General features: G+C 34.5%; 1 protein-coding gene across 1 annotated transcript in view; it reads right to left on the reverse strand.

The window, feature by feature from the left end:
• DPP10 (dipeptidyl peptidase like 10) overlaps positions 1-14,855 on the reverse strand; it is a gene marked incomplete at its 3' end in the record, with an annotated part of 525,560 nt that overhangs the window by 104,753 nt on the left and 405,952 nt on the right. The window contains exons 5-6 of the mRNA XM_006160632.1: positions 9,391-9,443; positions 9,208-9,289 (exon numbers count right to left, since the gene is read on the reverse strand). Of these exons, the coding sequence (XP_006160694.1) occupies positions 9,208-9,289; positions 9,391-9,443 (135 nt within the window). The remainder of the gene's footprint in view (positions 1-9,207; positions 9,290-9,390; positions 9,444-14,855) is intronic.

A 14,855-nucleotide genomic window follows, 5' to 3' on the forward strand; every position in this document is an offset into this window, starting at 1 on the left:
GTCTCAGACCCGGTGGCTTAAACTCACGTCGGGTGCGTGTGCATGCGTGCGTGCCCAAGATTGCAAGAGGAGAATGGAGGAGAAGGGATTGTGGTGTGACCATTCCCCCTGGGGGGTGATTTCTGGCTTTCTGTCTCTCTGTCTCTCTCTGTCATTCTGGCGAGCTCACGTGCACTATAGCAAAAACACTCTCAAAAAAAAATTAACTTTTAGACTAATACTTTTTAGTGTATTTGTTTATTAAATAATGTAGAAAACAAAAAAAGTATTTAATTTTCCCACACACACACACACACATACATATATATTTAAATGCAATTTCATGTTACTTTCCAATGTCCTTGGTTTCAACCTACAGTATATTTTTAGCAATCTTGCAGATAAAGTCTGGTAGTATTTATTTCATTTTTTTTTTTGTCTGAAAATGTTTTAATTTATTCCTCATCTTTGAAAGTCAGTTTGCTAAATACAGAAATTTTAATAAATAGCATTTTTTTTCTTTTAGCTCTTCGAATAGATTAGGCATTGTCTTCTTACCTCCAATATTTTTGGTAAGAAATCTTTTAATCTTATTGAAAATCCCGTGATGTATGAGGAGGCTCTTTTGTCATGCTCTTTCAAATTTTTATGGTTGTCTTTGGCTTTTGACAATTTAATTACAATATGTCTTGAGGTGGGTCTCTGAATTTTTCCTTTTAAGAGTTTGTTGAGCCTCTTAAATGTTTATATTCAGGTTTTTCATCAAATTTGTTAAGTTTTGGTCACTGTTTTTGAAAGTAATCTCTTCGCCTCTCTTTTACTTCTGATACTCCTTCAATGAATATATTGTCTCATTCATTGGTCTCTCTCAGGTCCCTTAGTCTCTGTGTACTTTACTGCAGTCTTTTTTCTTTATGTGTTTGAGACTCAATAATCTGATTGTCACATCTTTGAGGTCACCAGTTCTTTTTTCCACCTTCTAAAGTCCATCTTTAATTTCTCTAGTCAATTTTTCATTTCAGTTGTTGTAATTATTTGTTTTGAATGTCTTTATAAGTTTTCTCTTTATTGGTTAATTCCAGTTTGTTCATATATCACATTCCTGACTTTCTCCATGATTTCCTTTACTATTTTGAACATATTTAAGATGATTGTTTCAGAATCTTTGTCTAGTAAGTCTAGCATCTGATATTTCCCAGAGACAATTTCTCATGTTTATTTTTCTCCTTTGAAATAGGATATTTTCTTTGTTTCCTTTTTTTTTTTTTGGAAAGGTTTTTGCTATAGGGTGTGTGAGCTCACCAGACAGACAGAGACAGAGAGACAGAAAGCGAGAAATCACCCCCCAGGGGGGATGGTCACGTCGCAATCCCTTCTCCATTCTCCCTTCTGGATCTTGGGCATGCACGCACATGCGCCCAGCGTGAGTTTTAAGCCACCAGGTCTGGGACGTGAACCACAGTTGGCTACATGGGAGTCCAGTGACATAGCCATTATGCTAACTGCTGGTCCCAGGACATTTTCTTTGTTTCTTTGTATTCATATAATTTTGGGTTGAAAATTGGACATATGTGTTTTATAACCCGGTATTCCTGGATATCAGAATCTTCCCCTTTTCATGGTTTGCTGTTTAATGGTTCTTTTTTTGTTTTAATTTTGGTGTGCTGTCTCATATTGAGGATCAGTCTTAGGTATAAACTTAAAGTTGTCTTAGGTCTTTTCTGGGCCTGTGTCTGTTCTCGTGCATGAATGGAGACTTTCTAATTACCACTATATATTCAATCACTTTCTAATATTCTAGTCTTTTATAGTTGGCTCCCAAAAGAGGAAATATTGAAAAATAAAGGGTGTTGTAGGAGAAGGGTGCTGTCCTTTTAACTACCCTGAAAGTTCCATTAGCTTGTGTGGCAGAGGCTCGCTGTAATGGGGTGTATGCCAGTGTGTGTCAGGCGGGTGAAATGATGGTTGTCTGCATCTGTCTGCAATTTAGTGATCAGAAGTGATATTTAAAATAACAACATACATCTCCAATATTTGGACATAGGATCTATATTATGCACCCTTGTTCCCAAGCTGCATGCATGGTCCAGGAACATAAGCATAGCTGTCTACCATGGAGATTGGTGTGGAGGATAGGCAGATGCTGCTGACCCTAACAGCTAAAATTGACTAAAATTAATTGAATTTTTAAAATTTAGGCCTTCCTATGTAATTGGCAAGCTTTCAATAGATGCTGTAATTACCAACGCTGACATGTCTACTAGTGTGATTGTTGCCTAGGTAGGGAGAGAAGAAACCAAAAGCTTCATGGTGCTATACCATTTTCTCAGCATCCTATCCCAGATGATTTCTTTTAATAAAACTGGCTAAAATGGTACTACTTATTTTCTCTGGAAAATGTTTTTTATTTTTTAATTTTTAACTTTTTTGATTCAGATTCTTTTTTTCACCATGTTTTTCACATCCCAGTTTCCTCCCCTCACACTTAGTGCTACTAAAATTCTGGTCAGTCTTAGCATTCTTAACTCAGAACTCCTGTATCTATAAATTAAGTCAATCTTCACCTATTGTATCTCAACCAGGAATTTAATTTCTTCTTTTCTTCTTCTTCTTCTTTTTAAAGAGTTATTAAATTAATTAATTAATTAATTTATTTATTTATTTAAATTTGACCAGAAAGGTAGAGAGTACGAGAGAGAGAGAAAGCAAACCACCAAATCCAGGATTCAAACTGCAGTCAGCCATGTGTGAGTCCAACACCCATAACCACCATGCTACCTGCCAGCACCCAGAAATTTCTTTTATACCAAATAAGCTTAGAAACTAAAAATTAAGAATAAGAAATTGATTATCTTCAGTTAGTAAACACTACAGGACTCTATTTAATACAAAACTAATTAAAGTATTGGGACTAGCAGATGGCATAATGGTTACATCACTGGACTCCCATGTAGTTGACCATGGTTCAAGTCCCAGACCCAGAGGCTTAAACCTCACACTGGGCACATGTGCGCATGTATCCAAGATCCCTAGAGGAGAATGGAGGAGAAGGCATTTCTGCATGAACATTCCCTCCTGGAGAGTAATTTCTCACTTTCTGTCTGTCTCTTTGGTGAGTTCAGGCACTCAAAAAAAAAAAAAAAAAAAATAAAACTAAAGTATTGTAATGATTTATCTCTAATAAAATCATATTGCTGAGTTTGCTGATGGCTTCAAATATTAATAAATCCTGCCATACTCACATGGCACAAACCATTACCATTTTCTTTATTTGAGTTCACATTTGTTTGTGTATTGAAGACAGCTTTGACAAATACTGAATTTCCCTGAAAAGTTCCACAAAGTACTTTTTTCTTTTCAGTTAGAGAGATTTTCACTATAGGAAGCATATGCTCACCAGAGAGACAGAGACAATAAGAGGGAAAGTGAGAAATCACTCCCTGGAGGAATGGTCATGCCACAGTCCCTCTCCTCCATTCTCTTCTCAGGATCTTTGTGCACACATGCACATGTCCCCGGTGTGAGTTTTAAGCCATTGAGTGCAGGACTAGAACCATGGTCCACTACTTGGGAGTCCAGTGATATAACCATTATGCCATCTGCTGGTCTCTCCAAAGGACTTGAAAAACTTATTTTCAAGTTATAAAAAAGTTATAAAGAACTTAGCCTTAGTTCTCCACAAACCTAGTGATAATAAACTTTTCTCAGGTGTAAATTGATAAGATAAAGCATTTTTCATATCTTTCTTTTAAAAATAGTGAACATTAACATCTATAAAATATTAATACTTATTTTAGACTAGAAAATATTCAGAATGCTTTGCATTTACATTAATACATTACACATAAAATAACACTACTGGTAAAATACTGCTATTTTATTCATTTCGCATATGAGAAAAATAATGTATGTAGGGATTAAATAATGTTCTCAAGTTCAACAGCTAGTATGTAATGAACCCAGAGGTCAATCACTGCAATACTGCACCTGTGAGAGGACCTATACTTGTGTATTTAAAAAATACTCATAGTGGGCCAGCAGGTGGCGTGGTGGTTTTGGTGCTGGACTCCAACATGGCTGGCCATGGCTGGAGTCCCAGACCTGGCAGCTTGCTTTCTCATGCTCCCTCCGTGTTTCTCTAGTCAAATTAAATATTAATAATAAAATTAAATTTAAAAATCTAAAAAAAGTTTAAACAAATATTTTTAGTAATTTTATTTAATATATTAAAAATCAAAAAATCAGTAACAATCATAAAAGAATATGTTGATAATTAATATTACTTTCTTAAATATATTAAAATATATATTATTTTGGCATGATGTGAGTTCCTTTTAGGTTTAGAGAATAAAAGAGTCCTTAAAACCAACAAAAGCTTTAAAATTTTTCCTAAAGACTCCAGTAACACCAAGAAGTTAGATGTCTGGGTGCTGGAAATTTGTTTGTTCTGACCTTGCTCCTGGCCCAGTGGATCAGTTGTCACTCACAGCATCAGCGTACAGTAGACAGTGTGAGAGTGCAGTCCACTTCTTTGTGTCCACTTATCACTGTCCATGAACACATCAATCGAAAGTCTTCTCTGAAGCATATGCAACATAGCTGTTGCCCATCCACTGTTCTTTTTTTAAAGTTAAAGTCATTTTATGACTGAAGCCATGAAGCTACTTTTCTGGAAAGTCCTAAGTGAATGTATCTAGAGGGTCTTCTAAAGGTAGATTAAATATATGATTTTTAAATTTCTTTAAGTACATGCATAATAAAGGCAAACATACCATCTATAATTTATGGTAGCTGGACCATTGCATTAATTTTTAATTTTAAACCACTGGCTTGTTTTCTGCATAATTATTTATTCAGCTATTTTATGTGGAAATGATAATAAATAGAGGGTGCTTAGTAGAATTTCTTCCTGAAATATGATCATAAAGATGTTTAAGCAGCTTCATGTCTAATGTATGGCAAATCTGTGTATGCATTTCTCAATATATTAGGCAAACCTTTCTTTCCTTTATGTCTTTTTGTCTAAATCTGTAACACCCTGTTTTCTGTGGAAAATTTAAATCAAGGATAATATGATTTATGTTAGCATGGATTCTTTCCTCTATTATATGTAATATTTTTGTTGCTGTAACTACTGTTGCTTTTTCTTAAATTTTATGATTTACCTACATTCAATCATTGTATATCTTTATAGTGCACAATATCGTTTTTCAAGTTGGGCATGAAGTACATGACAATCAAACCAATATTACCATATACATCATTTTCAAAAGAGAACTTTTCATTCTTGTGTCTGTTAAGTGTTTCTTATCTGAGCCCTGCCACTTACCCACTTCTATTCACTCTACTCCCATACAATCCCTTGTATTTACACTTGTTATTCTTACTATTATATCTTTAGATCTTTTAATTTCTGCCATAAAGATTTTTTTTTACTATTTCACTATTACATTTAACACTTAGTTTATATGCTTCAGGTGTACAACCACTAAGACACAATGAAAGTAATTTCTGCATGTGCAAAATGTTTATGAATCTTGATTGAGATTAATGATGTCTCAAATAATAAAGATTCAGAATCACTGAGATGTTTTCTAGAATTGACATACAGATTCAAGGTAATGTCATTCAAAATGTCCAAAGTGCACATGTAATGTAAAAGCCAATTCAGACAGTCATACAAGTGACAGCCATATGAGAGAAAAAGCCCATCTGCAAATAAAAAATGAAGCATATGGAGACCAGCAGTTAGCGTAATGGCTATGTCGCTGGACTCCCATGTAGTCAATCACAGTTCGCGTCCTGGACCCGGTGGCTCAAAACTCATGCTGGGCACATGCACATGCGTGCCCAAGATCCCTAGAGGAGAACGGAGGAGAAGGGATTGCGGTGTGGCCATTGCCCCTGGGGAGTGATTTCTTTCTTGCTTTTTGTCTCTCTGTCTCTGTCTGTCTGGCTGGCTAGCACACGCGCGCTATAGCAAAAAAACCTCTCCCCCCCCACCAAAAAAAAAAAAGAAACATATGAAACTGCCTTATAAGACATTTAGACTTTTATTAATTAAGACACTATTTTCTTGGGACTTTAGATATTTAGAAGATACACACATATATGGAACATGACACTGTGGTTGAGTAGTTCAAGGATGGTTTGATCAATTGAAAGTGTCAAGACTATTCTTGGCCAAATGGAACATGTATAAATATGGAGAGTGATTTAACACTGTAAGCACAAAGCAATTTCAGATAGATTGAGAACTTAAATATGGAGGTCCATCCACTTGAAAAATTCTAAAAGAATATGACTGAAACCAAAATGTAGATTCCATCAAAAAGATATGTCAAATAACAAAAAAGGATAAGCTGCATATTTAATAAATCAGAATACATTTATTTAAAATTATTTTGGTAGCAGTGAAAGTAGCAAAGAAAGAAAAGTAAAGCCAAAAACTGGGTAAATATAGATTCAATAATGTATTAATATCCAGAATATAGGAAAAATTGTTTGCATTAAAAACAGACAAATAGGAAAAATATATTCATAGGTATTTCACATATGAGAGAACATGAAGAGCCAATAACTACATGAAAAGTTGCCCTCGTTCATTACGGATCAAAGAAGTAATAAATGCTAATAAAGCTATAAGAGGGGCCTGTAGGTTGAACGGTGGTTAAAGTGCTGGACTTCCACATAGCCAACTGTGGTTCAATTCCTAGACTTGGCAGCTTGATTTCTCTCACTGTGTTATTCTCTGGTGAGCACATATGCCCTACAGCAAAATTTAAAAATAATTAAAATAATTTTTAAAATAAATAAGAAATAAAGCTATAAGAAAATATCATTTCACGTCAATCATCACATGAATGATGATTTAAAAGTCCAGATATAAAGTAGGTGTTACTGGGGCCAGCAGATTGCATAGTGGTTACATCATTGAACTTCCTCATGACTGACTGCAGTTCAAGTCCCAGACCTGGTGGGTTGAAACTCAAGTTGGGCATGTGTGCATGCATGCCCAAGAGCCAAGGAGAAAAATGGAGGTTAAGGAATTGTGGCATGGTCATCCTCCCTGGGGAGTGATTTCTTACTTTCCCTCTCTCTGAGTCTCTCTGTCTCTCTGGTGAGCGCACATACCCTAAGGCAAAAAACCCTACCAGGCAAAGTAGCTGTTGCTAAGGATATGAAACAAAAGGAACGCTCTTATTATTGCTGGTAGGTGTGTAAACACTTACTAATTTAGAAGTTAATTTCATGATGCTTAGTACATTTAAGTATGCACATGCCATGTAAGCAATATGACTCCCTGAGCATCATTCCCATGAAAAAGATTCAACATGAATGTCTCATGTACAATAAGATAATATCGCTTAAACTGTTTCTATGCATCAATAATAATTACCTTTTTGAGCTTGTGATCATCTCAAAATATAATTGACAAAAAGTCTTGATAGACTACTATACATGCAGTGAAAGTAGCAAAGAAAGAAAAGTAAAGCCAAAAACTGGGTAAATATAGATTCAATAATGTATTAATATCCAGAATATAGGAAAAATTGTTTGCATTAAAAACAGACAAATAGGAAAAATATATTCATAGGTATTTCACATATGAGAGAACATGAAGAGCCAATAACTACATGAAAAGTTGCCCTCGTTCATTACGGATCAAAGAAGTAATAAATGCTAATAAAGCTATAAGAGGGGCCTGTAGGTTGAACGGTGGTTAAAGTGCTGGACTTCCACATAGCCAACTGTGGTTCAATTCCTAGACTTGGCAGCTTGATTTCTCTCACTGTGTTATTCTCTGGTGAGCACATATGCCCTACAGCAAAATTTAAAAATAATTAAAATAATTTTTAAAATAAATAAGAAATAAAGCTATAAGAAAATATCATTTCACGTCAATCATCACATGAATGATGATTTAAAAGTCCAGATATAAAGTAGGTGTTACTGGGGCCAGCAGATTGCATAGTGGTTACATCATTGAACTTCCTCATGACTGACTGCAGTTCAAGTCCCAGACCTGGTGGGTTGAAACTCAAGTTGGGCATGTGTGCATGCATGCCCAAGAGCCAAGGAGAAAAATGGAGGTTAAGGAATTGTGGCATGGTCATCCTCCCTGGGGAGTGATTTCTTACTTTCCCTCTCTCTGAGTCTCTCTGTCTCTCTGGTGAGCGCACATACCCTAAGGCAAAAAACCCTACCAGGCAAAGTAGCTGTTGCTAAGGATATGAAACAAAAGGAACGCTCTTATTATTGCTGGTAGGTGTGTAAACACTTACTAATTTAGAAGTTAATTTCATGATGCTTAGTACATTTAAGTATGCACATGCCATGTAAGCAATATGACTCCCTGAGCATCATTCCCATGAAAAAGATTCAACATGAATGTCTCATGTACAATAAGATAATATCGCTTAAACTGTTTCTATGCATCAATAATAATTACCTTTTTGAGCTTGTGATCATCTCAAAATATAATTGACAAAAAGTCTTGATAGACTACTATACATATAATTCTGTTTAAAATAGGGTAGAAAATCAATTTTAAGAATAAATGATCTTTTTAAGTTTTTCATGAAAATTAACAACATCATGTGATGGAAACTGCACAGGACAAGGCCTTTGGATCTATCTCTTCCAGTTTTATTTAATTACCAGTTTAATTATATATTGCGTTAAAATAACCTTTTTCTTTTAAAATTAATTAATAAAATAATACAAGTTGAGTATTTCTTATTCAAAGTGCTTGTGACAAGAAATATTTTAGATTTTGGATATTTTCATACTTCAGAAAATTTATATATACATAATAAGGTATCTTTGTAATGAAAACCTCATCTAAAATTGTTTTGCTTTATATATGCATTATAAAAATAATCTCAGTAATTTTATACAAGATTTTTGTATTATAGCATTTTGGCTGAGACTCATCACATGATTCCACTTCATATGTGGAATTTTCCACTTGTTGTGACATGCCAGCACCCAAAGATATTCAAAATTTGAGTTATTTAGGATTTTGGTTGCTTAGATTAGGGTGCTCCACCTGTACTTGGGTCGTTTCATGTATTTTTAAGTTAGAATCTACATAAAAGATCAAAAATAACTTAAGAAAAAATATCAAGTGTAATAGGACAATTATTACAAGGAAATGACTTCTGCAAACATTTTTCACAGGGCTGAGATTGACAATATTTGGTTCATATTAACACCGATGCTTACCAGCTGTTGCCCTTGGACACCCCAGGCTGCATACTGCAAGACGGAATCCTCAACTTCTGGAGGATTTAACTCCCAAACTTCCCTTGAAAAAGATGTAAATATTTTTACATGAACAAATTGTCATTTACACCAACAATTTAGTTGGACAATTGCTTATGGAAATCAGAAAATAAAAGAACTTACCTAGTGTGTATGTTGTAAATCACATACGAAGCAGTGTATGAATAATGAAAAATCTGAAATAAAAAAAAAGTACAGTTATCATCTGTCAGAGAGAGAAAAGGCTCCATCTTACTGTGTGTACATGTTCTTCATAAAATTAAGGAATTCCTAAAGTTTGTATGAGGGAGAAATCAAACATGACATAGTTCAGGAGTTTATTCTTTCCTCTGTGCCTTACTAGAATAGCCTCCTAACTCTCCTACCATCAATTCCATTCATTATTCAGTCTACTTTATACTTAGTACAACTTTCAATATACTGCTTTCTTGTTCAAAATTTTCTTTGATTTGTCATGCCTATAAAACAAAGTTCAAATTATTCCACCAAATCCTACATATTTTTTCATCCTTAACTTTCTGCTCCATTTCAACTAGAATATACTTTGATCAAATTAGATGAATGTTTCCTGAATAATTTTTGCTTCCCACTGCCACCCCCTGTGGCATACTATTCTTAACTTAGATGGAAAATTTCTCTCTTACTACAGTCTCTGTATGGACTTAATATTGATCCTGTCCATTGAAATTCATCTCTCTCCGTTTACTGTATGAGGTATGGGATATTTCTCACTTTGTAGTGTAAGCTATATAAACATGTCAAGTCCATCTTTTTCTGCTAGATGTCCTCAGGTTCTGCATATATTACTTTTGTATTTTCCTAAGTTTCCACCATAGTGCAACACTTGATTGATACTTACTGAGTAATGATTCTGATGGAGAAAAATTTATACGTGTCAAATTGCCTATTGCTGAGAACAAAGTGAAATAACACCTTTCACCTCTTCATAGCAATGGTTGAAAATGATATTAAATTGTTGGCTGGAGTTACTTGATCTACAAGAGATTTAGCACTATCCTTAAAGCCCTGCTTCTTTTTAAAGGCCATCTTCCTAAGGATCATAGCACCCATGAGAAGATGACAATTTCAAACATAAGACCATAATGAATAATGCAAAAATATCTTTGAATTTTTGTGCTTAATAGCTAGAGATGATGAAATAGTGAAAAACAGAGCAAATGAGGAAAAGTGCAAAAAACAGGTTAGGAAAAGAGATAAATAGGTTACATTTCAATGAAAATTATTTTTCTCTAGGTTATATGAATCTAGTGAAGAATAATTTTCTTTACTTAGCTGTATTAAGTTATATTATTATTACCAGGATTTACAGAACTTATGTCGATACTTTCATTTTTTCAGTATGCAATTATAAACACTTCTTTTACTCCCATAGTGGATATACATTGCACAAATATTATAATACTGTCAATTAAAACTTCCTAGAAGTCGAATTGTTATTTCTTCTCACTGCAATAATAGCTTCAATTAAACGTGATTGCATATTTGGCAAAGTAGTACCAATGTATTTTCTTTGAAGTGAAATTGCAAACCTTCTCCTGTTTCCTACAGTGTTGCTTTATGATGAAGGTTTATTCTTCCATTCTTTTTGGAATAACTATTAAATCTGAGATTGCCTTCACTTAGTGGTTGTAGGAGAAAGATATCATTTTTTTTTTTTTTTGGTGTGATTTTTGTCCTTCACATTGTAGTCTGTACATTTACATATTTCACTGCAAGTATTAAACCTTGAATCTACTACTATAGCTAGAAAGAGATAAATGTGACCACCTTTGTCAACATTTTATCTGTCTCAAAAAGCTCTTTTTTCCAAATCAATCCACCATATGAGCACTTGGCCTACAAATTATACAAATATATTAATGACATTATGAATGAAAACAGACTGTTCACCACATTTGTAAATAACTTAGGGCAGTATTTGATTTCTAGGTTAACATCCATCTTTAGAGAGAGTTGCTGCGTGTTACCATTTTAGCAAAACAAGCCACCAACACAACCAGAGACATAACTGCGCATAACTATTAAATATTTGTCTACAATATTTGTAGTTGAGGTTGCTGGCTCTTCTCTACATGTGAATCTAAAGGGTTTTAAATGTCTTTCAAAAATGGTATGTATTAGAAGATTTCTGTTTAGTTCCTGATCTGATACTATATTTGTTTCTTTCACGAGATGTGTTCAGTTGGAAGTCCATGATAATAAAGCAATCAACCCCTAGTTGCCTGCATACCTATAGCAGGTTAAAGTAACAGGGATAGGGTTTTTTATTCCATCTGTATGTGTCCTAAGAGGCAGAAGTTTGCTCTCTACAGATAGTTAAAACCTAGACCTTTACTTCTAGCTTAAATTTCTTTCCTGTAAATATATGGTCCTTTGATGTGTGAACGTGTATGTGTCTTTATTCACATCAGATACCAATTGTTTTTAACTTTTCATAATTTAAATTACAGTCCATACCTACAACAGATTATAAAAAGTATAGTGTAGAGGGCTTAGAGAAGGGGAGGTAAGAATATAAGTTTAGAGGAAGAGGTTTATTTTCTTTTTGGTCTTTCCACTTCCCACCCCTTGGCATTACAGAAATTTTAAAATGTGAATTTCAGTGGAATTTATTAGGCTTTACTAAATATGCGTATTAAATTATTTTGATCTAAGCTCACTCTGTGTTAATGCGTGTATGACTCTCCTTCCTTGGATAGCATTTCTATTCATTTGGGGCATTATTGTTCTTTTATCTAAGGAATTCCTTCTATGCCAGCTTGCTAGGTCATATTTCATGATGAGAAGATAACATTAGAGTCACTTAAGGTTAAGGATAGTCTTTTTTGTAATGACGGACTGCTGCATAATAGAGCCAAACTGAGCATCTGATGAGATCCTTCCAGACAGACACATTTCACAGGGAAACCCTGAATATTTACCTTGTCTCTGCAAGTGATGGTTCACTGAATGCTAGAGATTGTGGATAGTTAAGGGTAAAGGTAGTGGGGGTAGGTAGAATTAAGTTACATCATATAAAGTTTGATCAAATCTTATTTCAGGAAATTTGCCTTGAAATATCCTATCATTCAATCTCCTGATGTCAAAAAATGCTTGGAGGTTTAAAAGACCACGTAAACCAATTGGTCCCTATTATCTCTATATTACAATATAAATTTCAAAAAGAGGTTGATTTCTTTTCTTTTTTTTTTCTTTTGGAGAGGATTTTGCTATAGGGCACGTGCACTCGCCAGACAGAGAGAAAAAGAGATATAGAAAGTGAGAAATCGCCCCCCAGGGAGGATGGCCACGCCTCAATTCCTTCTCCTCCATTCTCCTCTTGGGATCTTGGGCACACACACACCCCCACACGCACCGGGTCTGGGACGCGAACCACGGTTGACTACATGGGAATCCAGCGACATAGCCATTACGCTAACTGCTGGTCCTATCGAATTCCAAAAAGGAGGTTGATTTCTAAAAGTTAATTATTAAGGTGGCATAGACAACTCTCACTGTATTTTGTTTTGTTCAATAATGTCACCAAAAGCACTGAATTGGCAAATATGACACCATTGTTCTTAGGAATAATATAATGTTAGGGTCCTATGAGCCTCTGGTCAAAACATTTTTACCAACCAATTAATTTGTAACCTTGTTTCACATGTGTTTATGTTTAAAGACATCTAATTTAATACATATTGATTTACAACCCCGATCTCGTGGGCAACAAGACTATAAATAATGCTTGAGAGAAGCTTATCTAACACATATTTTTTCCATATGACCCATCATAGCCTTCCTGAACTAAGGAACACAAGACAGCACATCAGCACTTTGCTTAGGGGCCAAAGTGGGGAGTGATTTTAAACAAGAAAATCACTAACAGAAATACAGTGTGTAAAACATGGTACTAAACAGACTATAAAAAGGATGCTTGGGAGGTCTATTTGGCTAAATTCCATATTTAGCCAAACATGGAATTTACAAATAACAATCAACTGTATTAGTAACATAGACGTGAAAAGAGATATTACAGTAAAAACGAGAAAATGTGTATAAAATCTGCCAGAACTTGAACAGGAGAAAAGTATAGTACATGTTTAGCACCTTTTTCAATGCAGGCACTACATTACGTACTTATACATTATGTTCAGATTAATTTCACATTTTACATAAAAATCCCCATCATGATATATATTATATACATTTTTCAACAGAGAATTTTAATTTTTTCCTCTGTCAAATGTTTTCTCCCCTTGCACCCCACATCTACCCTCGACTACCCACTATCTATTATCTACTCTCCCCTCTTTCAATTATTAACATCTATACCTGTACTTTCCACGGTCACTTCTCAACTTCTGCCATAGAGTACGGGCACTCAATACTAACTGAGTGGGTATATACAATGTCTATCTTTCAAAGACACTCTTCCCTCAACAGTAAGTCTTCTATATTCATCCATTTTGAATCAACAAATGCAGTCTCATTATTTCCTATATCTGAGTAATATTCCATAGTACATATGTGCCACAGTATTTCCATCCTATCATCTATTTTTGGATCCTTAGTTTGGTTCCATGTTTTAGCCATTGTCAGTAATCCTGCAATAAATATGGATATGCAAGTGTCTTTCCAGTTGAGGATTTTTCTATCCTTTGTGTACATACCAAAGAGTGGAATTACTGGGTCATATGATAGTTCTATTTGTTGTTTTTCTCCAAGTTTGTTTTTCTCAGAGATTGTTTTCTCAGAGATGGTGCTAATTTACATTCCTTTTCACCACAGCCTCATCAGCGCTTGTTCTTTGTTGTTTGGTTCCTATCCATTTGAACTGGGATGAAATGGTATTTCATTATAGTTTTGATTTGTATTTTCTTATGAAAAGAGACTTTGAACATTTTTTCATATACCTGTTGACCATTTGTAAATGTTCTTTGCTTTGCAGAGTTTCTAGTCTATTCATTTGCCCATTTTTAAGTTGAATTATTCATATATTTTATGAATGAGCTGATTGAGTTCCCTGTATCTTCCTGATATCAATCCCTTGCCTGAAGAATTTGCAAATATTTTCTCTCATTCCAAGGGTTGTCTTTTCCCTCTAATCATTTATTCCGTTGCTATGAGGAAGTTTTTTAGTTTGATGTAATACCACTTGTCTATTTGGTGATTATTGTCTGTGCTTTAGGACGCTTATTTAAGAAATCTTTGTCTATGCCAATTTCTTCAGAAGTTTTCCTTACAGTTTCTAGTAGTAGTTTTGTAGTTTGAGGCTTTATATTGAAATCTTTGATCCATTTTGAGTTGATTCTTGTTAATGGTAAGAGATAGACGTCTTGTTTTATTTTCGTACAGCTGGATAGCCAGTCCTTCCAACACCAATTTTGCTGAAAATGATTTATTTTCTCCTCTGCATTGTTTTGTACCCTTTGTCAAAGATCAGTTGACTGTATTATTTGGGGTATATTTCTGGATACTCTGTTCTGTTTCATTCTTCTATGTGTCTATTTTTTGTGCCAGTACCATGCTTTTTTGATTATCACTACTTTGGGTGTTTTTTGTTTGTTTGTTTGGAGAGGTTTTTA

This window comes from Tupaia chinensis, unplaced genomic scaffold (assembly GCF_000334495.1).
Source record: "Tupaia chinensis unplaced genomic scaffold, TupChi_1.0 Scaffold000700_1, whole genome shotgun sequence".
NCBI lineage: Eukaryota > Metazoa > Chordata > Mammalia > Scandentia > Tupaiidae > Tupaia > Tupaia belangeri.